The 21,663-nt window shown below is 64.5% G+C and overlaps 4 protein-coding genes across 4 annotated transcripts in view; 2 read left to right on the plus strand and 2 right to left on the minus strand.

The window, feature by feature from the left end:
* The first annotated feature begins 56 nt into the window (after positions 1-56).
* Positions 57-10,053, plus strand: CHLRE_06g295150v5 (uncharacterized protein). Its single transcript, XM_043063492.1, has 17 exons — positions 57-356; positions 619-772; positions 988-1,068; positions 1,272-1,552; positions 1,684-2,929; positions 3,275-3,670; positions 3,905-4,258; positions 4,437-4,463; positions 4,595-4,735; positions 4,863-5,006; positions 5,352-5,548; positions 5,883-5,984; positions 6,336-7,434; positions 7,778-7,930; positions 8,207-8,356; positions 8,620-8,754; positions 8,971-10,053. Exons 1-17 carry the CDS (start codon positions 154-156, stop codon positions 9,040-9,042), a joined length of 4,935 nt encoding a protein of 1,644 aa, XP_042924198.1. The 5' UTR covers positions 57-153; the 3' UTR covers positions 9,043-10,053.
* Positions 10,054-10,154: 101 nt separating this feature from the next.
* CHLRE_06g295200v5 (uncharacterized protein) lies at positions 10,155-16,346 on the minus strand. Its single transcript, XM_001701501.2, has 7 exons — positions 15,883-16,346; positions 15,084-15,457; positions 14,836-14,989; positions 14,463-14,627; positions 14,098-14,289; positions 13,728-13,956; positions 10,155-13,436 (listed from the first exon to the last, which is right to left on the minus strand). The coding sequence occupies exons 1-7, from the start codon at positions 15,982-15,984 to the stop codon at positions 11,626-11,628; spliced, it is 3,027 nt and encodes a 1,008-aa protein (XP_001701553.1). The 5' UTR covers positions 15,985-16,346; the 3' UTR covers positions 10,155-11,625.
* A 650-nt stretch (positions 16,347-16,996) lies between these two features.
* On the plus strand, positions 16,997-20,707 carry CHLRE_06g295250v5 (uncharacterized protein). The gene is made up of 7 exons (XM_001701529.2): positions 16,997-17,250; positions 17,341-17,680; positions 17,979-18,086; positions 18,350-18,431; positions 18,709-18,821; positions 19,258-19,299; positions 19,424-20,707. Exons 1-7 carry the CDS (start codon positions 17,234-17,236, stop codon positions 19,634-19,636), a joined length of 915 nt encoding a protein of 304 aa, XP_001701581.2. The 5' UTR covers positions 16,997-17,233; the 3' UTR covers positions 19,637-20,707.
* A 23-nt stretch (positions 20,708-20,730) lies between these two features.
* Positions 20,731-21,663, minus strand: part of CHLRE_06g295301v5 (uncharacterized protein) — a 1,546-nt gene continuing 613 nt past the window's right edge. Inside the window, exon 2 of the mRNA XM_043063493.1 lies at positions 20,731-21,614. Coding sequence (XP_042924199.1) covers positions 21,158-21,614 — 457 coding nt within the window. The 3' untranslated portion in view covers positions 20,731-21,157. The remainder of the gene's footprint in view (positions 21,615-21,663) is intronic.

Below are 21,663 nucleotides of genomic sequence, written 5' to 3' on the forward strand. Positions count from 1 at the left end.
GGGAACTTCTGTCGTTAAGATGGGCCGCCCTGCTGCACACCCCATCCATTCTATATACTATAATGTCAGCTTCACTTGCAAGTCGTAATATCACCTCGTTGGTGATTAGTTAAGCGAGAACTGGTCGCGAAACCCTTCTCGCTGCGTCGACGAATGACGGTCGACGCAGGCCAGCACGGCAGAAGCGATGGCAACTTGAAATGCTCGACTTGTGCTGGCGCTGCCCTGTCGACTGTGCGGGCGCGTCTGCACATTTTTAGTCGGGACACAGCTGACTTCTTCCTGACGCCAGGCTTTCAATGCGCGGCACAGCTTACTGTGGGCCTCATACCTGTGGCGCTCTTCGTTCTAATCCCGTGAGTCTGGGGAATCATCAGCGACGAAAATGCCATGGGCAAGACCGCGGCGGGGATGACCAAGTAAACTGCGAACTGCGCTGACGCCAAGCCGCTTTCAATTGGGGCAGTCCTGCGAAGCGTGCGCTTGCGACGCGCCACGCCTGCTACCTTCGGCTGCTATTAACCCTGGACACGCGGCAGCGCCAGACCCCCGTCACGCCACCACAAACCACCTAATCTTCCGCCTGCTTTCCCCACACAACAAACACGCAAATAACAGGGCCATGCGCTTCAACCAGTCCTGCCTCAGCGCCACGCTGTTCATCGAGTGCAGCCTGTTGGGATGCCTTGACAACCATGTGGGCACCAAGCTGCTGGGCTGCGCGGCGGTGTGGGGCGCCATCATCTGGGGGGCCACGCTGGGCGGCATCACGGTGCGGCGCTCGGGAGCGGGGAGGGGGTTAGCTTTGGCGGGAGGGGGGCATGGGCGGCCGCCATGTAGGTGGGGCGTGGAGCAGAAGGAGTCGCAGTGGGTCGGAAGGGGCGATCGCAGGGGCATGGTGGCGGCCCGCCGCTTAGTCTTTCGCCCGGCCTGACCCCGTGGTCCCTGCGCCTGCTGCCTCACACCCCGCTACCTTTCGCCACGCAGCTGAGTCTGTCGTTGCTGGCTGGCTTTGATGACGGCCCCCACATGGCGGTGCTGTTGTGCCTGTCCGCGTTCTTCATCGCGGTGAGTCTAGCTCGCGTGCCGAGGCCGCAGCCCCGGCCGCGACGCCAGCCGCAGTACACCAGAGCACCAGCGTACCGCCCGTGACCCTGCCCCCCCTTCACACACACCATGCCCAGCGCTCCTCTCACTCCTTTCCCTCTTTCTCCTTCCCCTCTTCCCTTCCCCTCTTCCCTTCCCCTCTTCCCTTCCCCTCTTCCCATCAGGTCATGTCCATCAACCGCGTGGGCCAGCCGCTGCCCTTCGTGATGCTCATCGGCGCCATGGTCTCCTGCCTGGGCTTTGGCCTGGTGGTCATGCTGGGGCAGTTCCAGCCCACACACACCCACATCTGGCGCCAAGCAGTGGGCAGCGTCATGGCGGACGCCGCCATCGGCGCCGCCTTCACGGTGGCGGCGGGGCTGCTGGTGCTGCCCAGCCTGGCGACGGACGAGCTGAGGAGCCGCGTGGCGACCACGCTGCGCGGCGTGGGCAAGGCGGCGTCGCGGTGGGTGCAGCGGGTGCGGTGGTCTGGTGCCCGGGTACCAGACGGCTGGAGCAAAAATGTGGCATACTTGCATTGTGAGATGCAAACGAGAAGTATGGTTCCTCCTTGTGCTCTCCTCACACAACACACAGGTACGCCACGCTGGCGTTCCAGCCGGAGCAGGACCCCTACCTCACGCCCGCCAGCTGCCTGGGCGGTATGACACCCGCCGCCTCCTCCGCCGCTCTGGCACAGCTGGCAGCGGCCTCCACCGCCACCGCAGCGGCGGGGTCGCTCGCCGCGGACTCGGCCGCGACCGACAGCGCCGTCATCAACGGGCGTGTGCACCGGCGCGTGCTGACGCCGTCCAAGATCTCCACACCCTTCCCCTCCTGCGCCTCCTTCTCCCACCTCATGTCTGGCAGTCTGCAGGCCGGCTCCGCCACCGGCGGCGACGCGGGCTCGCACGCCGCAGACGGCGACAGGCCGACGGACGGTGGCGGCGCCGGCGCCGGCGGCGCCAGCCGCCACCGCCGCACCGTCACTGTGAATGGCAGCGTGATGGGTCGTGACAGCGACGTGGGCGGCGTGATTGGTGAGGACGAGGGTGAGGCCATGGTGGAGGTGTTGCTGGAGGACGGCGGAGAGGAGCTGAGCGACGAGGCGTTCATGGAGCTGCTGAGGAAGGCGACCGAGCCGCCGAAGGCAGCAGTGGCGGGCGCGACGGCGACTGTGTCGCCGAAGGACGGCTCCGGGAAGGGAGATGCGGAGGGCGGCGGCAGCAAGCCGGCCACGCCCAAGGCGGCGCGCGTGGGGCCCAAGTGGGCGGTGTGGCGGCGCTCGGCCTCGGCAGGCGCGACGGCGGACACGGCGCGGCGGCAGCAGGAGCAGGGGGCGCCGCCGCCGCCACCGCAGGAGCAGCAGCAGCAGCACGTTGGTGGACCGGCCTCGTCGTACCCGGCTGTGGCGGTGGCAGCGGCCGAGGCGGAGGGTGCAGGCGCAAGGGCTGCTGTGGGCAAGACCAGCGCCGCCAGCGCCAGCGAGGCCAGCATCTCCGCCAGCGCCGATGCCGTCGGCGCTGCGGCCAAGGGTGCTAACGCCGATGCCGGGAAGGCGGCAGAGCAAGAGCACCCACATCACGACAAGATCACCACCAACACCAACAACAAAGACAGCAGTAACAAGAATGTGCTGATGTCGTCGCCGCCGCTGGCGGCGCTGCGGCCGCTGCTGGCGCGTGCTCGTGCCTGCATGCCCAACGCCTCTATGGAGCCGCCGTGGATGCTGGAGGCGCCGTTTGTGCCCGCCGACTGGGCGCGTGTGATTGCGGCGGCGGACGAACTGCTGACGCGCGTGGCGGCTCTGGAGTGCATCGTGCACAGCCGCGAGGGCAGCCGGGTGCGTGGCGGCTTGGCAGGGGCGGGGCGGGGCGGGGCGTGGGGTTTAGTTAAACCCGAAATTTCCAATCCCAAAGAAAGCCCCGGGAAGGCGGGGGGCGAAAAGAAGGCGGGTTTCGTGTGCGATGGGTGCGTGGTGTGAATGTGTCATGTCGTGTCATTGCGCGGTGTGTGGTGTAAGGCACAGCAACCTCGTGCTTGACCTACCTCCTCCGCCCTCCTTATCCACGTCCTTATTTTCCTCTGATGTTTACCCCTTATTTGGAAACCCGCCCCGCCCAAGATTGCCTACCCTCTACCATTTCCTTAGCTAATCATGAATGTAACCCCACCCCACCCGCTGCAGATCGTGCACGACGCCGCGCTGGTGCACTACTTCACAGTCGACATCGTGCCCCTCTTTCGCGCCGCGCTGTCGCGCGTCGCCACCTCCTGCGTCAAACTCAGCGAGGCGGTGGAGCCTGGCGCCGCCGCCGCCCGGCGCCGCCGGCAGCAGCAACAGCAACAACAACAACAGCATGCTGGACTGAAACATGCGGCCGGTGAGGCTGGCGGGGATGTGGAGCAGGGCCGCGTTGCGGAAGAGGAGGAGGAGGAGGAGGCGAAGCGGCCACCGCCGGACAAGCCTTGGCCGGCTGTGAAGCGGGAGCTGCGGCACGTGATGCGGCAGGCGGTGCACGGCTACTGGGCGCGAGTGCGCCGCGACGGCGAGACAAGGGTGCGCATCATCGAGGCGCACAGGGTGAGTGCTGTTGCTGTTGCTGTTGTTGGTTTTGGTGCTGCTAGTGCTCCTGCTGCTGTGCGCCCGTTGGCAGGCCCGTTGGGAGGGAGAGTGCGGGGTTGTCCCAAGAATTTGGCGGGTGGTTATCAGGCAGAAGGGCAGCGCGACCTGGCTGAGCAGGCCTTGTGTGTTTGCTGCTTACATTGTGACTGCGCGCCTGTGGCTAACGGCTGGATGCAACTTGGCTGAAAACAGATACGCGGCGTCAGCTTCCTGTGGACGCTCACCAACGGCATCATCGACAGTGTGGAGGCGTTGGAGAAAGCCGTGGAGCTCGCCACAACCACGCTGGAGGAGCGCGAGGCGGCGGCTGCAGCAGCCGCTGCTACAGCCAAGTACGGCGGTGCTACTGCTGCGACTAGCGGTGCCGGGGCGGCTGGTGGTCGCAGCCGGGGCGGCGGCTGGTGGTCTCGGCTGCGCGGGCGGCCGGGTTCGTGGGACTGGCTGTGGAAGCTGACGCTGCTGTTCTGGGGGGAATTCCTGATCGTCAATCTGGTGCGGGTGGTGCGGCGCGAGCTGCCGCTGCTGAGGACCCCGGCGGGCCGAGGGGTGAGTAGGAGCGCCGGAGTTTGGGCGGTGGGGGAGAGGGGCGGTGGGAGCTTGGTGGGAGCTAGGGTGCACAAGGACATATGCGTTCTTGGCAAGCACTGTGTTGATTATGAGCCGCCTGAGTGTGTCGGGCCCTGAATTGGTGTGCCTGTGTGCACTCGCATGTGCTCCGCTGCAGGCGCTGCTGCGCAGCCGTGTCTTTCAGGTGAGCGGGGGCTCGGGCCGCTCGGCCGGTAGTACGTTGCGCCTGACTGCTCATCTTCTACACGCACGTGCGCACCTCCTTGTTCCCGTAAGCTTACTGGGCAACAAACATGGCTTGTCTCCCGCACACAGTCGGGCGTCAAGTACGCTCTGGCGCTAAGCACGGTTCTGCTGCTCATCTTGGGTTTCAGCGAGCGACACGACACGCCCGAAGTCCGCCACTTCAGGCCGCTGTTCGGATTCGTCACGTGCGCACTCAGCATGTCGGAGCGGGTGAGTGGAGCGCGCGGACGCATGGTTGTTTTTTGCGGTTTGTGGGGAGGGCCGTACGGCCATGATGTCTCTGTTTCAGCTCTTGCCGTACATGCTTGAGACCGTACGTGTGCCACGCGCGCTGAAGGTGGAGGCGACTGTGAGCCGCGTGAGCTTGTGGGTGCTGGGCACGGTGGTGGGCGGCACGCTTGGGTTCGTGGTGATGGTGGACACGCACCTGGCGGCCAACCCCTACGCCCTGCTCACCGTCATCTGCTCCTTCACATTCCTGGTGCGTGCCGGCGCACGTGCGCTCGTCCGTACACGTGCGTTTGTGCGTGTGCGTGTGCGTTTACTTGCTTGCGTGCGTGGCCTTGCGTCAGGCCAGCCCAATTGCGCAGCATGGTGCTTAGGGTAGGATTCCGCGAGCTGCTGTTTGCCGCGAGCTGTCAGCAGCATTCACGTGCCTTTGTAACGCAGTGCGTCGCCGTGGTGCCTCAGCTCCCCGCAGTGCTCAACCAGGCACCTTGCACGCCGACACGCCCCCAGCAGCATCGTCTACTCGGCTCCGCTCCGCCCCCATCCCGCTGCTCCTTACCCGCGCCGCAACCCGGCCCCGCACGGCCCCCGCCCGCAGGTGGGCATTGCCTCCAGCTACCCGCAGTTCCGCATGGCCATGGTTCTCACGCTCATCACCTTTGCCAGCGTGTCGCTGTGTCAGTACACCGGCACGTGCGGCTCCACCGGCTCGGCCCAGGTGTACGGCGCCCGCCTGCTGAGTGTGATGGCGGGATGCAGCGTGCCGGTGCTGCTGTCGCAGCTCATCCTGCCCTGGTGCGTGGGGGCTAATGGGGTGGGGTGGGGTGCGGTGGTGGCGGCGGTGTTGGGGGTGGGGTGGGGGTGGGGGTGGTGGGGGTGGGGGTGGTAGTGGTGATGGTGGTGGGGGTGGGGGTGGGGGTAGTGGTGATGGTGGTAGAGGTGGTGGTGGTAGTAGTGGTGATGGTGGTAGAGGTGGCGGTGGTGGAGCTGAGGTGTGTGCTTGCGTTGTTCGGGGGCGATGGGCGTGTGCCGGCCTGCATGCAGGCTGGGCAGGCCTGGGGCTGACGTCCGTCGTAGCGATATCCGAGCCTCACTCAAGCACGTGCCCCTGCCCCCGCTGCCCTTGCAGGTACACTTCGGACTGGGCGCTCCAGACCATGGGCCGCGCCTTCTCCGCCGCCGCGCAGCTGGTGAGGGCCGACTACGAGGAGTTCTGGCAGGACGGGCTCAGGTGCGTGTGTGTGTGTGTGTGTGTGTGTGTGTGTGTGTGTGCGTGCGTGCGTGCGTGCGTGCGTGCGTGTGCGTGCGTGCGTGCGTGCGTGCGTGCGTGCGTGCGTGTGTGTGTGTGTGTGTGTGTGTGTGTGTGTGTGTGTGTGTGTGTGTGTCTCTGTGTGTGTGTGTTTGTGTAAGGATCCTGGTTTCTTGGTGGTATGCCTAGTCAGCTGCATTTGGTGGCGTTGCGGGAAATGGTGCTACTCACATGGGAGGCCTGTGATGGACATGCTGACAACTGTACTGACTGTACGACTGACCGACTGCCTCGACCGCCTGGCGCACCCCCTTCGACGGACCATCCACACAGGCTGCACACGGTGCACAAGGGCGCAGCCGCCACCGCAGAGTTGTGCTCTCGTGTCGGCACGCCGCACCCCAGCGCCGCAAACCTGCAACAGGCGGCAGCCGGCGGCGCCGCAGGCGCCGACGCCAGCGCGGGCAGTGCCAGCGGCAAGCCCAGCAGCAAGGCGCTCGCGGCGGCGGCGGTGAGTGACGCCAAGGGCCTGCACGGACCCCACCACCACCACGCCCGCAGCCTGTCGCACGACGATCAGCACGTGGACGCACGCAGCGCCAGCCACCTCAAGCCGCATACACACACGCACACGCACGACCCGGCGCAGTCAGAAATCACCTCCAGCTCCTACACCAGCCCCGCCGCCGGCAGCTCCACCAGTACCGGGCACGTTCATCACCTGGACACACACTCCGTTTCCACCGCCGCCGGCACCGGAGCCGGCGGCACGCCCGGCCACAGCAGCAGCCTGCCCGACACGCTGCAGCGCCCCCACGCCACCGCCCCGCACGGTGCTGACCAGCAGCACCCGCCCCAGCAGCATCCCCATCCCCATCCCTATCCCCATTCCCAGCCCCAGCCGCAGGCGCCGGCGCCGGCGGCTGCTGCGCCGGCTGCGCCGGCGGCGGCTGAGCACCGCGGCCCGTTGGGCCGCGTGTCTGCAGCCCTGGGCCTGGGCCGCGCCTCGCAGCCCCTGAGCGGCCCCGCCTCCATCATCTTGGAGATGGGGCGCCTGCTCAGCGCCGCGCCCACAGACGTGGATGACGCCATGACGGTGGAGCAGCCGGAGGGCTTCGCCATGGCCGCCGCTGTGAACATGGAGCCCACGGCGGAGCCGGAAGCCGGCGGCGCTAGCTTTGTGTACGCGCGCGGAGCCGGCACCGCGGGCGTTGGCAGCGGTGCCGGCGGCGGTGCGGGGGCGGCGGCGGTGGGTGCGAGTGTGGGGGCGCTGGGGAGGCGCAGCCGGCTGCCGGGCACGGCGGCGGCGGCAGCCGCGGCGGCGCCGCCGCGGCGGCTGCAGGAGTTGGTGGCGATGCCGCTGGTGGCTGTGCAGCTGAGCCTGGTGCAGGATGTGGTGTTGTGGACGCGCGGCCCCTTCGCCACGCCGCCGGTGAGTTGGCGCCTGCATGTCGCAACCCGGCGATAATTCTGACTCTTTTGACCTTGGACTGCATACTTTGACCCTTTACTGCATACTAGTTTAGCATGCTAGTTTAGCAACGATGATAACCCCTGCAAGCTCTAGCCGCAACAACCTCAGGCTCACTGGCACCGGTCATGTCAGACGTGTCCTACCCCGTCCCTGCCTTTGGGGGGCGGGGGGCATTGTGCAGGCTTGTAACAGGCTATCCCTCTCCCTTCCTGGCTACGCCTTCACTTCTTGAATAATTATGAATGCAATCCCCTCCCCCAAACGCATCATGAATGTAATCCCCCAAACTCCCCTCCCACAGGTGGTGGCCGCGGTGCTGCGCGCCAGCCAGGCGCTGGTGGACCAGTTGGCGGCGCTGGGGCTGGTGGCGGGCGCACACGTGGCGGTGGACGAAGGCGGCTTCAGCGGCTGGGCCTTTGAGCACATCATTGCGCCGCTCAACACCGAGCTGCAGGTGGGGCCGGCGGGCGCGGGCCGGCGGGCGCGGGTGGCGGGCGCGGGTGGGGGTGCGGGTGGCCGTTGGGTGGCGGGCGCTGGCGGGCGGGCGGGTGTAATGTTGGTTGGGGTGCTGTTGGTGAGCAGTGGTGTGTGCCGCTGCGATGGCGGGGAGGGCCGGCTTGAAGACGGTGGAAGGGACGGTGGAAAGCCGCCGTCAACAGATCATGTGAACGGCGCATGGCTGCCGCCTGCGTAAGGCCTGCCGCCCGCCTGTCACCCGCCTGCCCTGCAGAGCTACTTCGCCATCCTGATGGAGATGGCGGCGGCGGCGGCGGCGCACCTGGCGCTGCTCACGCACGGCGGCGGCAGCCGCGCCCAGACGGCTGAGTCGGCGGAGGCCGTGATGCAAATCGTGGAGCGGCTGCATCAGCAGCGACTCAAGGTGCGTGGCTTGCTGGCTGGCGTGGATAGGGTACTACATTATTGGTTGGCTTTATATGGCGCATGACTGCTGTGTGATTGGTGCCCGCTGGCCGCGACTTTCACTCCCTGTGCACCTGTCCCTCCTGGTGCAAGACCACGTGTCTGTTGGCACGGGCGGTCCTGACGGGTGGCACGGACTCTGTACCCGTACCTTGACACGGGTGTGTTGTGGCTGTTCGCATGTCACGTGGCCGCCGCCGCCGCTGCCGCTTCCTCCTGCAGGTGCACAACGGCATTCTGGAGCTGCGGCGCCGCTTCCACGCAGGGGTGCGCTACGCGCCGGAGCACGACCTGCCGCACCTCACCGCCCCCGACGACGCGATGCGCACCTACGCATTCATATTCGCACTGGCGCAGGTGCGTGCGCGTGTGCGCGTGTGTGCGCCTGCGGGAGGCACACAGCCGTGCTGTGTGTTTGGGGTGGTGTGTGGGCACCCCGCAAGCGTGTGTTTGTGTATTGCGGGGCCAGGACACGCTGCAGGGGAGTGCTTGCCCTCGCTATTCCCCTCACCAGCTATGGGGCCTCGGGGCTGATGTGTTTCGTGTGTGGTTGGCCCGCGCCGTGTCTCGCAGGTGGCCGACAAGGCGACAGTGCTGGCGCGGCTGGTAGCAGGGCACCGCGACCGCTACCGCATGTGGCAGTAGCATGATCGTACGCTATCTGCAGTAGCAGCTCAGCAGCTCAACAGTACAGCATTAACAGCAATAGAGCCGGACCGCAGGGAAATCGAGTCAGAATCGCAGGGCGGAGGCCGGGCATGCCGTGTGTGCGCGCGCTCCGGGAATGCATGCTATGCACAGGGCCCATGTGTATCGCGTTTGGGCACAGGCAGTGTGTAGGCAGCACGCATCACAGGCATAGAGCAGCAGCAGTCTTTCGCAACGCTCCCTCCGTCGGACGGGGGTCGGCTCGAGTACGCCTGGGCGTATGAGTGGAGTGAGCATGGGGCATAGCAAGAGTGCAGAGAGACGCAGATGGGGAGTGAAGAGCGATGAGGGGGGTTGCGCTTGGGCGGGTACACCCCGCAGTATGGGTACATTGGAACCCAGCGGCGTTGGCATGCGGGCAGAGTCATATATATATCTAGATGACGACCACCCCGATTGTGCGATGTCCCGGCGAAGGATGCGAACGGCACGGTGCATGCCGCCGCACTTGGTTTGTGCGGCGCTCACTGTGCGCAATCTGCAATGACAGCGAATGCAGTAGAACAAGAGGATCGGACTGGAGAGAACGTGAGTTTGTACCACCGGGCGAAGGCTGGGCAGGTTGTTTATGACAACTGAAGAGCAGCAACGCATCTGGGCGAGATAGCATGCGGCATGAGGCACAAGGCGGAATGGGAGTCCCAAGTCCTGCAGAAGGAACGATGGATGCGGCCAGGTAGTAGGAGTACGGGGATACTATCCCGCCACAGTGTGCTACAAGCGCTGAAGTTAGGCGTCACGCAACAATCAAGCGTGCTGGGGCGTGACTGGCGTCTTGCCGCGCATCGCAACGATGCAGTGAGGACGCAGGTTGAAATGGTGGACTGCTTGGGGCCGTTTGTAACGCGTGTTGTCGCAGCTTTCAATGCCATTGGCGCCTGTCTTTATTGCTGTATGTCTGTACGAGCCCCAAGCAAAGCTGTCCCACCTGAAACCAACGACTACTCAAGGCAGTGTCGAGGGGATTGTCGGATGCTGTACGCGCACCAATCGCCCCCACCAGCCCCACGTCCGACGGTTAGAACCAAGGTTAGAGCCTCAAGCCCTCGTCCGATTGAGCATTACAACTGCCTGTCCAAACGGATCCAAAGAAAGCCCTGGCCGCAACGGCAACGGCAGCGCCCTGCATTCTCAAGCAGGTGCAGGCGCTAGGGAAGGGGTCCCTTGCTACAACCGCCCCCTCCCTCCCCCCGCACCTCTACTTACCCCTTCATACGATTTTGGGTGGGCCACAAGGCCCACAAGATTGAACTCTCCAGGCTAAGACCAATGTACCGTCTTTCGGGTCTCATTTCTCCACCCTTCGGTCAACAAGACAGCACAAGGAGAAGAGGGCTACACCTGCTGATACCTGCAACACATCCACCGTCAGAGGCCGAAGGTCCGCCACATTTGCCTTCTCTCCAAACATGGCTCAAGTAAAACCTCTACAGCCACCGCCCGCATCCAAACGCCCAAACGGAGCGCGATCACGCGCGATCACACGAACCAGGCACCATCATGCTATACGCCAGGTCAGGGTTTAAGGAAAGCTAACAAAACCAGAGCCTGGGACAGAGTAGCAGAGACCGAAAGGCAAGGCACAGGCAATTGCCATCAAGCCACCCCTACCTTCCTTCGATCAATGAGCGAAAATTGCAGTAGTAAGCGAACCCAGGACATGAGTGGCGCGTGGCCGGCGGCTTCCCCCTCCATGTGCGCCCAATGCAGCGCCGCGTGGAGGGAGAACGCCAGCACACGGCCGCCAGCCCCGTATCTTTTTGCGGCGGTGCTGTTATGTGCACCTTTATTTCTCCGGCAGCGTTATCATTCTCAGCCGCCGTTCATTGCCGTACTCACGTTCAGTGCGGTGAAACTTCACGCTCCATTAGGACATACCGCGCCACTTCCTTGCCGCTTCAAACCGCGAAACCGCTATATGACCATGCGAGCCTCTTATCGTGGCTTCCTAACAATGAGCAGCTGGAGCGGGTCGCCAGACTTGGCGACCGGCCGACATGGTTAGCTCTGACACACATCTAGCCAAACGCCTGCACAGACTCAGTGGCGCTCCCTACTCACAGCACTGCTTGTTGTTGCAGGCATTGCCTTTCGCACGCGTTGCAATCGCGCCAACAGTGCTGCAACAGGTGCCTGCCATTATTCATTTTATTGACACGTGATGCCAGTGACATTGTAAGCCCAAGTGCCAATGCCGTAGAACTCTATGTCGCGCAGTCAATGGCGAACGCGCGCGAGTACGTGTCCGTGGAGCACATAGCAGCACCCGGTGCACACCGAGTTGTCCACCACAGCCAACAACGGTCGACCAAGGTGTCAGAACGGGTGACCAGCGCCTCACAAAAACCGCCCGTCAAACAAGAACTTCTACGCATGCATACAGACTAAGTAGACGTGAATGTTTGTTGAGCATCTCAATCTCTTCGCCACAAAGAAGCCTCCTTGTAACGCGCTGCGTGCCTCCACCTTCCGGCTCGACAGCTCAAAGATCTACCCTTGAATGACCTGCGGCCGGCACTCTCACTCCCATGCGGCGTCGCCCTGCTCCCCCTCCAACTGGGAACGCCGCCGCTTGTGCTGCCCGCCGCCACGACCGCCGCCACCACCGCCGCCACCACCGCCGCCACCGCCGCCATCCACCACCATCTGGTCCGCCTCCTCCACCGGCGTTGCACCGCCGTTGTCCTCGCTGGCGCTCTCGCTGCCATAGCCCTCCGCCTCATCGCCCTCACTTGCCGCGGCGCCTGCGTCCTCCGAGCCCGCGCCGCCCTCCTCGGCTGGTGGCTGCGCCTCCTCGTCAGCCGTCCTGCGCGCCGGCGAACCGCGCTCGCCGTGCTCCTCATCTTCGCACTGCATCGCGTCCTCCTCGCCGCACCCCGCGCCCGCGCTGCCGCCCCCGTCCGTCACCTCGGGCGAGCCCGCCTCCTTCTTGAGCCGCCGCTCCGCCGCGCGCGCGCCGCGCGCGGTGCCGGACTGCCGGTGGCAGCTGGCGCCCGTGAACGCCGAGAGGTGAAGGTCCACTGTGTTGCTCACCACCTCCTCGCTGTCCTCCTCCAGCATCAAACCGTCGGCTTCGTCGGCGTCGCCGCCACCGCGGCCGGGCGCGTCACCGCCACAGAAGCCGCTGACGCCATCGCCTGCGCGGCGCCGCGCCAGCAGCAGCTCCATGGCCTGCTCGAAGGCAAAGGCGGCGGCGCCGCCCTGCAGCAGCTGCTGTTGCTGCTGCCATAGCGCCACGGCATCCATGTCGTCCACGCCGCCCGCCGCCACGCGGCCAGCCCACGCCACCGCCGGCGCCGCCGTAGCGCCCGCGCCGCCGTGCAGCCCCTGCAGCACGCCCGGCAGCCCGGCCAAACCGCCGCCGCCGCCGCCGCCGCCGCCTGCGGCTCCCGCAGCGTCCAGCATTCCGGGCATCGACACGGGCGGCGGCGGCTGGTTGGTGCCGCTGCCGTCCTGCCGGTTCGCGGCGCCGCGCTGGCGGCGCTGCTGCTGCAGGATGCGCTCCAGCAGCGCGTGACCCTCGCCCGAGGCCTCACCGGGGTGGTAGAAAACCGCGCCGCCGGGCGCCGTGGCCTTGCGGGTGGCGCCGGGCGCGGCTGCGCCCCCTGAGGAGGGCCCACCTGACACGCCGCCCACGCCAGCCGCAGCAACGCCGCTGCTGCCGCCGCGCGGATGCGAGTGCGAGGGCGGCGGCATATCGCAGGCGACGCCGCCGGCGCTGTTGCTGACGCCGGCGTGCGCGCCGCTGACGGTGCGCGAGTCGGGCTGCGTGCCGCCGGTGCCGGCCGTCACGCAAACCGCCACACCCGGGGGCAGCATGCCGCCTTGCTGCGACACCGGCGCGCTGCCGCCGCCGTCGCCCCTGCCGCGGAACGCACCGCCCTGCCCGCCCGTGCCCGTCCCGGACGACGGCCCTGCTCCCCCGCTCGCGCCCATCGCCGCCGTCGGGTTACCGCCCGAGCTGCCCGCGCCATCCACGCCGCCGCTGGCACCGCCGCCGCCGCCCGCGTTGGGGTAGGTGGGCGCGCGGTAAGGGTAGCGCCCGCTGCTCTCGCTGCCTGTGGGCGCCACCGCGCTCTTCTCCAGCACGCCGCAGGCGTAGTCCACGTTCGCCTTGGCGTCGCTGCGGGTGATGATGGGCAGCGGGTAGTTGCACCCCAGCTCCACGTCAGCGGCTGCCAGCACCGAGGCCGGCGCCTTCCAGGGCGCGTGGATGTACTCGGTAGGCAGGCGCGACAGCGCGGGCAGCCAGCGCCGCACGTACTCGCCGTCCGGGTCGAAGCGCCGCGCCTCCTTCTCCAGGTCCATCATGTAGCTGAACGGGTGCGCATCTGTTCGGGGGCCGCAAGCGCAGGCAGAAAAAGTCAGCTCCTCCGGGTGAGCCCAGACAGCGCCTTAGGCCGCTCGGCCACCATGCCTTGAGGCATGCCCATCGGACGCGGGAGAACTCCCAGCTCCAGATAAAGGACGCTTATCGCGTCCGTGTTCGGCCCTCGAAAGTTCACTCCACCAAAAGTGAGACCCCCACCCAGGTCACTACCTGAAACCCTGATTCAAACATTCTCCACATTTCCCCAATCCCATCTTACACACGCAAAGCTACTGTACAGCATCGCGCTCACCCGACATCCCTCCGCTGACGTACTGCCAGCCCAGCGCATCACACTCTAGGTCGGCGTCGATCTGTGCGTCCCAGTAGTGCTTCAGGCCCCACTGCCACGGCAGCAACAGGTCCTTGACCAGGAAGCTGGCCGCCACCACACGGCCGCGGTTGTGGCACCAGCCGCTGCTCCACAACTGCCGCATCGCCGCGTCCACGATGGGGTAGCCCGTCTGGCCCTGGCGCCAGGCCTGGACAAGAGGAACACGGAATCCGGAATGCGGTGTGAATGAAGGGCACGGCAAAGCCTATCGCTAGCCAGTCGCATGCTTCCACGGTGCTCGCTGTGCTGTCGTGCAGTACAGTAGTATAAGCTGCAGCACCGGCCGTACCTTGAACGCGTGCTGGTCGATGCGCCAGGGGCAGGCGCGCAGGTGGCGCAGCAGCGAACGCTCGTGGATGAAGGGGAAGTGGAAGGCCAGGTAGCGCGAGTACTCGCGGTAGCCCATCTGCTGCAGGAAGTCGTCGCAGGATTGGGCCCGGTCCGTGCCGGCCGCCAGCCACTCCGCCTGGCACTGCCGCACCTGCGTGACATGACCAGCACCGCAGCACACGCATCCAAAAGGTCAGGCAGGTAGCGACAACCGAGCGGCACAACAGCCACACATCAGCACCCGCCCTAGTCCTGCCTCTGCCCCTCCCCTCACCACCTCAAGCCCGCCGTCTTACAAACCCTGGCCCCCAAAACTGCGCTCACCCGGTAGAAGATGTAGCGCACGCTGATGGAGCCGATGTGGATCCAGGGCGACAGGCGACTGGTGGAGTCGCGGTCCACTTTGGCGCGGTCGTGCTCGAACTCCGTCAGTCGCTCCGCCAGGAAGTGCTCCAGCTCGCTGATGGCGCCGCCCACGCCCGGCTTCCACTGCAGGACACAGCAGGCAAAGCGCGGTGAAAACTCTAGTCAGTGATGTACGACTCGAGGTGTTCGTGGACGGGCGGGTCAAGGCCCCGTACAACGACAATTGGCTGCGGGCGTAGGCCCCGACCCACATGGGAGCGCGACAGCCTGCAAACCGCTTCTTCTACACCGACCCGTTCAGTGTCCACAGCCCGACAGCCCGCACACGCACCTTGAACTTGAGCTGGTCGCTGGATGCCTCCTGCTCGGGCGTGAAGAACCAGTCCACCTCCGCCACCGTCATGCTGGGCACGGCGGCGGGCACCGCTGGCATGGAGGCGGGGGCCGACACGGGGAACGGCGGCGGCACCGGCATGGCGCGGACGCTGCGGCCAAAAGAAGCATCACCACCATCGGTTTAATCCAACAAATTGTGAAGGATCGGAGATATCGGGAATAAAAACGCAGTATATCCCCCACCTGTTCCAAAAGTCGTCGAAGGTGGAGTAGGGCTGCTTGTTAGGGTCCAGCACATCCCACGGCTCATACAGCATGTCGCCGTTGAAGGTGCGGTGCGCCACGCCCGCCGCCGTCAGGCCGCGCTTGCAGTCATGGTCGCGCATGAGGCTAATGGGGTCGTACAGGTGGTTGAAGAACACCGCCTCGGCGCCCAGCTCCGTCACGAGCTGCAGCAGCGCGGCAGTGGAGTCGGTGGAGCGGCGGATGACCAGCCGGCTGCCCAATGCCGCCAGCGCCTGCTGCAGGTCCACCAGCGAGTGCTTGCTCCACCAGCGGCTGCAGCGTCCCGGCTGGAACTGGCCCTCCTCCTCGGGCGCCCAGATGAACACGGGTATCTGCGGTGCAGAGGCGGGCACGGCACGCCGGCAGTGTTCGGGCGACGACGTGTCGGCCCACGTCGCCGCAAACAAGGCAACAGCTAGCCCATATTCCTACGTCAGTTGCCCAAGCGTGTGCGAGCTTTCTGATGGGAACTCTGGTTTGGGCTCCCGGGGGACCAGAGTGACGTAAATGGCCATGCGGAAGGCTCGCCGTGTGCTCGCTTTACATGTTAAGCAGGACTTCCATGTATTCACAGTGAACCCGAAAGTTCCATCCCAGGTCACTGCCAGGGCCGTCAAGAGACCGGCGCCGTGGAGAATCCCGACGCGGGCCGGTCTCTCAGTCTTCTGCGTTTATGAGCAGAGACCGCCCCGTGGTACTGCCAGCAAGTCCACGGCACCCAGCGACCCGTCTCGGTGGGTGTCAGACCCCAGCTCACCACATTGGGTGCTGCTGCGAGCGCGGCCACCAGAGCGGGGTTGTCGTCCACGCGAAGGTCCCGCCGGAACCACACAACGGCTGTCTTAAACTCGTGGGGCATTCCTCGTCCCTCTTGAAGCGTCCGCGTCAACCAAAAGCGAAATTGAGCTTCTGCTTCCTCCTGGCCCACGCCGCCCGATGTAGGATAGCTATATAACTTGGGATTAGCCTTTCAGGCCTCTGCCTGGGTTCACTAGCTGCCCGCCTGCTGCATATTGGACCTGGTAAGGTCCAGGCCGGAGCTGCGCGGAGCCTGTGGCACTAGTTAGTGACGTATTTATGCCACCCTAGTATCCCTACTGGACCAACCTAGTATCCCTACTGGGCTACGCAGTATGGCTGCGACCTATGGCGTCGGGCGCGATTGTGTCGTCTCTCGTGTTGGAATAACCCAGTGTGCAACAAGAAGTCGAAGGCGTCTCAGTACCTAGTAAGCTGTACAAGTTGAGCAGAAGGGCTCAAGGGCCTGTTCTCCTTTCTCCAAATCCTTGCGATCCGCCGCTGATGTGCCGGCCGTACGAAATGGCCGAGCAAGGGCCAGCGTAAGGGCTCCCGCGCCGCGGCCCCCATCTCCCAACGGAAAATGTACACGAGGGGGGGGATGGGGAGGGAGAAGCGCGGGGCCCAGCGCAAAAACTCCCCTGCTGGCTCCTAGCGAGGGCACGTTTCAAGCACGTCCATGGCACGTCGCGGGGGGGAGCGGAGCAGACAGGGGCTGCTCACGTTGCTCAGGCATGCTCAGAGGCTCAGGAAGAGTTGAAGATCACCATTGATGGTGACCGCCTTCCCTGCCGTGTCCAGGAGACTAGACGAAGTCAGGGTCACTACCTAGGGAATTGCGCGCCCATGGCCAGAATCCTTGCGCCATCAAACCGCTACGCTGAGCCAAACCCCAAACCCCTTCCACTCCAGCACATGTGAGTGAAAGTCATCTACACCCGGTGTAGCCGTGCGTAGCGTCCTGGCATCCCCCCTGTGTGCACACCACCTACACGGCTACAGCAATGCGTGCCCGCGATTCGCCGTGCACACTTGCAAGACTACATATATTGTGTTGGTACATTGTAGTACCTTTAGAAGCTGTGCTCGCACTTTGGAATAGCAGCTCTGGAACAGGCAGTGGAGGTGGAAGTGAAACTGGAAGGGTGTCATACATCCAGGTCTTCGTCTTTGTTTGGTAATACAATCAGTAGCAGGCATATCATATTGATACACCCAGAAGCAGTAAACCTGGGCTCTCTGCCACGGAACACAGTCGGCCATCGTGCAAGCGGGGCCGCGAGTTCGGCCCTTGCGTCACGGATCGACGCATGGCTGCAGCCGTGAGGTGAACTTATGCACAATTAATGATTATATGACGCTGGCCCAATCGGCGGGCGCGCTGGAGCTCGCCGGCCAACTTGCGCACGCTCCGCAGGTCCAGCAGTTACGCGGCCTCGGCGCCCCCCTGCCGGCCACGCTCGCTGCCCCTCGCCCTGCCTGTGCGCGCGGTCGCCCACCTATCAGCCAGCACCAGCAGTGCTGCATCCCACTTCACGGCTCCCGCCTCCATATCAGCCAGCGGGCACTGTAGGCATCCGCACCAGCGGCGTAGCCGCAGGCACGGTTCCGAGCGGGGCCTGCGCACGTGCCGTGCTTCGGCTGCGGCGGGGGGCTTTGGCCTCGGCAGCTCTAGTGACGACGACATGGGCGACCCGGCGGTACGGCAGCAGCCACGGGACGGCATGACGGCCTTCCTGGCGGCTGTGAATGACCTGGTGCGTGGAGGGGAGGGGAGGGGAGGAGGCTGCAGGGGGTTGAGGCGTGGGAGGGTCATGGTGACGTGGGATGGGCTAACAATGCAAGTTTGGGGCCGTTGTGAGGGGCGTTCGCACTGGTGTGACCCTGTGCCTGCGCATACAGATCCAAGTAAAAACAGCGTGTTTGGCCAGGGTTGAGAATCGGGGTCTTGCAGAAGGGTTGCTGCACATGCTCACTTGCCTCGGGAGCCCACTAGCGTGCCGCCCCCCGCCTTGCCTGTTCCTTTCTCCACATCCCATGGTTATCTACCTCCAGACCAAGTGGGCGGTGTCGGCTGCGGTGTTTGCGGTGCTGCTGGTCCGCCGCGACACAGCAGTGGCCTGGTGTGTGCTCGGCTCCATCATCGCGTCCTTCATAAACAAAGTAAGGAAGGAGCGCGGGAGCAACGTGTGTGCCAATGTGCCATCGATGTAAGAAGTGAGGAAGGGGAGCAGACGCTCTGTTTTGTCGTACGAAAGCTGGTATTGAAGCACAACCAGTGCCGTGTACCGTGTACCGTACGTGAGCCGAGTCAGTGAATCGGTGCAGAACACGCTCGAGTTGGGCAAGGGGCGAGTCTGAGTCTGCACGAGCTTAAGGCAAACTACGAGGGTAATACCGCTTTTGGTGAACATATGGACGCGCAGGCACTCAAGTACATTATCAATGAGCAGCGGCCAGCCAACGCACGCAAGGCCGACCCAGGCATGCCCTCCTCCCACGCAAACAGTGAGTCGGGCCGCGGCGTGACATGCACCTGCACCCATGACCGACCCAAGCCCCTGCCCCCAACGTGTAACCAACTGATGCTTGACCCCTGCCGGACGTTTTCCACCACGGATCGATAGCATTGGCTGGCCTTGGCCACAACCGTTCAATTTGTACGTACTCACATCGCTGCTCACGCGTTTCATGTTCTTCAATAGAAGCTCTCACCTCCGCAACTTTGTCAACCTTCGTGTCCCCCCATCGTGTTCCCCCCTGCCCCTGCCCCTGCCCTCCGCAGGCCTGGCCTTCTTGGGTGCCTACACCGCACTGGCACTGGCGCAGGGCGCCGCCTCCCCCACCAGCCCCGCCGGCCTAGGGGCCGCGGGCGTGCTGGCGCTAAGCCTGTTCCTGGTGGGTGGGCAGTGGGCAGTGGACGGTGGGCGGTGGGTATGAGTGCGGGACTCTGGGTGCGAGTGCGGGACTGTGGGTGCGGGTGCGGGACTTTGGGTATGAGTGAGGGACTGTGGGTGTGAGTGGGGTTGCAGGTGCGGGTGCAGGTGCGGGTGCAGTTGCGGGTGCGGGTGCGGGTGCGGGTGCGGGTGCGGGTGCGGGTGCGGGTGCGGGTGCGGGTGCGGGTGCGGGTGCGGGTGCGGGTGCGGGTGCGGGTGCGGGTGCGGGTGCGGGTGCGGGTGCGGGTGCGGGTGCGGGTGCGGGTGCGGGTGCGGCGTGCGGATGCGGGTGCGGCGTGCTGCCCGGCGTGCGGTGTGGAATTGTGGTCTTGACTAGTCCGCTGAACTCCAAGCATACTGCATTTTCCCTCCCTCCCTTGACGGCCGTATCCCGGCAGACATGGCTGCGGGTACGGCTGGGCTACCACACGACGCCCCAGGTGCGTGGCTGCCGCGTCAGAAACGCTTTCCTACCCTGCTGCTCAACTGCCCAGTGCCATAAAACCACTTCCCACGTAGCACTTCGTGCGCCAATCACTACTACCGCAACCTGTACAATCGTAGGTAGTGGTGGGCTACGGCCTAGGTGCCGCCACCGCCGCCGCCTGGCACTGGGCCGCCACGCACCACGTGCTGGAGGCGCTGCAGGAGCGGCCCGAGCTGCGGGCGGCCGTGTACGGCTGTACGGGAGTGGCAGTGGCACTCTTTGCCGTACGGAATGTGCTGGCATGGTTCAAGGAGAAGGATCACGACAAGAAGGGGGCCAAGACGGCGTGACGAGGGCTCGGAGGGATGCACTAAAAGGGGAAAGCAAGCCAACGGATTGTGCGGCGACGAAGAGTGGGTGTTAAGAGGTCATGGTGACTGAATACTTTCAACAATGTGGGTGGCATCTGTGGCATCGATGCCACTTTATTGTGGGTGCGCTGCTCGTAACGGCGTATAAGGTCGTGTGCTGCCGTGTGACACGCCACGCGACCCCCCAGGGAGAATGGAACACCAAAACATTTCGCGACTAGGCGGGTGTTGTTCTTGCTGGGGGACGAGCGGCCCAAGGAACGGGTAGGGAGGGTTCTGGCAGCACACGCAGGGTGTATGATGACACACTGGGTGTTTTGTACCTCCAGCTCGTGGGAGTAGATGAGCTACGCCTTGGATAGGGGTACAGTCGTTTACGGCGGAAGGTAGGTTAGGGTATCGAGACGGAGCAGCAGTACGGAAGGTGACGGTGGCTTGAACTGGAGACCTTATTAGTGGGGGTGTGTGAACGGTCTGGGGTTTCACACGCACGGCGTGGCAGAGCGGGATGGGCTGTGTCACGTGCTGTGAGTGGGGATCTTGGGCTTGGGTTAACCCGAAGCTATGCTACTAATGCTAGCTGCGCCGAGCGTTTAGCTGTGGGAGACGGGGTCGGGTCTGGATCGTGCGTCGAGGAGACCCAGGGGAACTTGAGGGAGAAGAGAGAAAGTGGGGAGAAGGGGCTTGCAGGCACGAGGTCGCTGCAGCTGGGCCGTTGTCGGCAGGCTGACTTGGCTGGGTTGCCGAGGGTCAGAGTCGGATAGCGTTCACGGCTGGCGGTTGAGTCCTAGCCGGAGGGAGACGGGGAAAGACACAAGGGCAGGCACCAAAGTACTTCGTGTTCGTTGCAGTGGTTGGCCCTTTCAGGTACTCGGAAGGCCAGGTAGTCTGTGCTGGGCACCGGATACTTGGAAACAACTCCGTCAACGTTTAAGTATGGCCGGCGCCTTTGTACGACTCCATGTCACTTCCATGCACGTCCAGCTCAGCATTGTCTCTCGTTGCACACTTCCGTCAGCTACTTCGCCGACTGTGTAAATCATCCGAGTCAGCATTCAACTTCCCCCGTCAATCATTCAACTCTAGTTTAGGCGGGTAGCCTTCGACAGGACTCTTACGTAAGCCTGCAACGTCCTTGTCAACCATTCAACTCTAGCCTGAGCGGGCAGCCCTCGGACAGAGGCTCCCAGGGTGACCGAGGGGTCTCCCGACACAATCGCGCACAAAAACACACATGCATGACGTCTGGTCGTTGCATCTGTTCAAGTCGCATGCGTTTATGCACTTCACATTGTCAAAGACTGTAATAAGCCCGTCACAGCTGTGACCTCCCTTCGAACGAAGACCGTGCCCTCGCAGTCTAAGATATGCGTTCCCGCTGTCAAAGTGCTTGTACCCTATCTCCAATACTGTCTTGGATTACCCCATACCGGTTCTGGAGATCTTTGAAAGGGCGCGCACGTCGGCGTGCCGAGCACCGTGCCAGCCGCAGTCGCGAACTCAGCCGCGGCGGACTGCTGCACATCGGCGTGCAGCAGAAGGACTCCACACGGTAATGCTGTGCCAACCGGAGTTAGAAGACACGGCGTGTCCGAGTCGGGATACACCCTGCAGTAGCTGTTCCCCTTCCCAGGCGTTTAGGGCGAAGCACTGGTCCATGACGCGGGCAGTCGTCTCGTATCCTAGCGCGGGGTACGGGATCGCGGACACCACGCGACCCAGCTGACTCATTGTGAAGCGGGACAGGGACTCCCAGCCCAGGATGGCACGGAACAGCCGGTACTGCTCTCCAGTGGTGTACTCGTGCAGTGCGGCGGTGGCGGCATGGTGCGCGGCGGCGGTCACCTTCGCCATCAGCTCCTCCATCTCCTCAGGCGTCAGGGTGGCGGAGGCGGTGGCCGTCTTGGTCTTAGTGGGGGGCGACTCGTCGTTGCCGCCGTCGGCGGTAGTCTTGGGGCTGGCGGCATCGGTGGTCAGCACGAAGCGGCCCACACCAGTGCCGCCAG

Source organism: Chlamydomonas reinhardtii, chromosome 6 (assembly GCF_000002595.2).
Source record: "Chlamydomonas reinhardtii strain CC-503 cw92 mt+ chromosome 6, whole genome shotgun sequence".
NCBI classification, from domain to species: domain Eukaryota; kingdom Viridiplantae; phylum Chlorophyta; class Chlorophyceae; order Chlamydomonadales; family Chlamydomonadaceae; genus Chlamydomonas; species Chlamydomonas reinhardtii.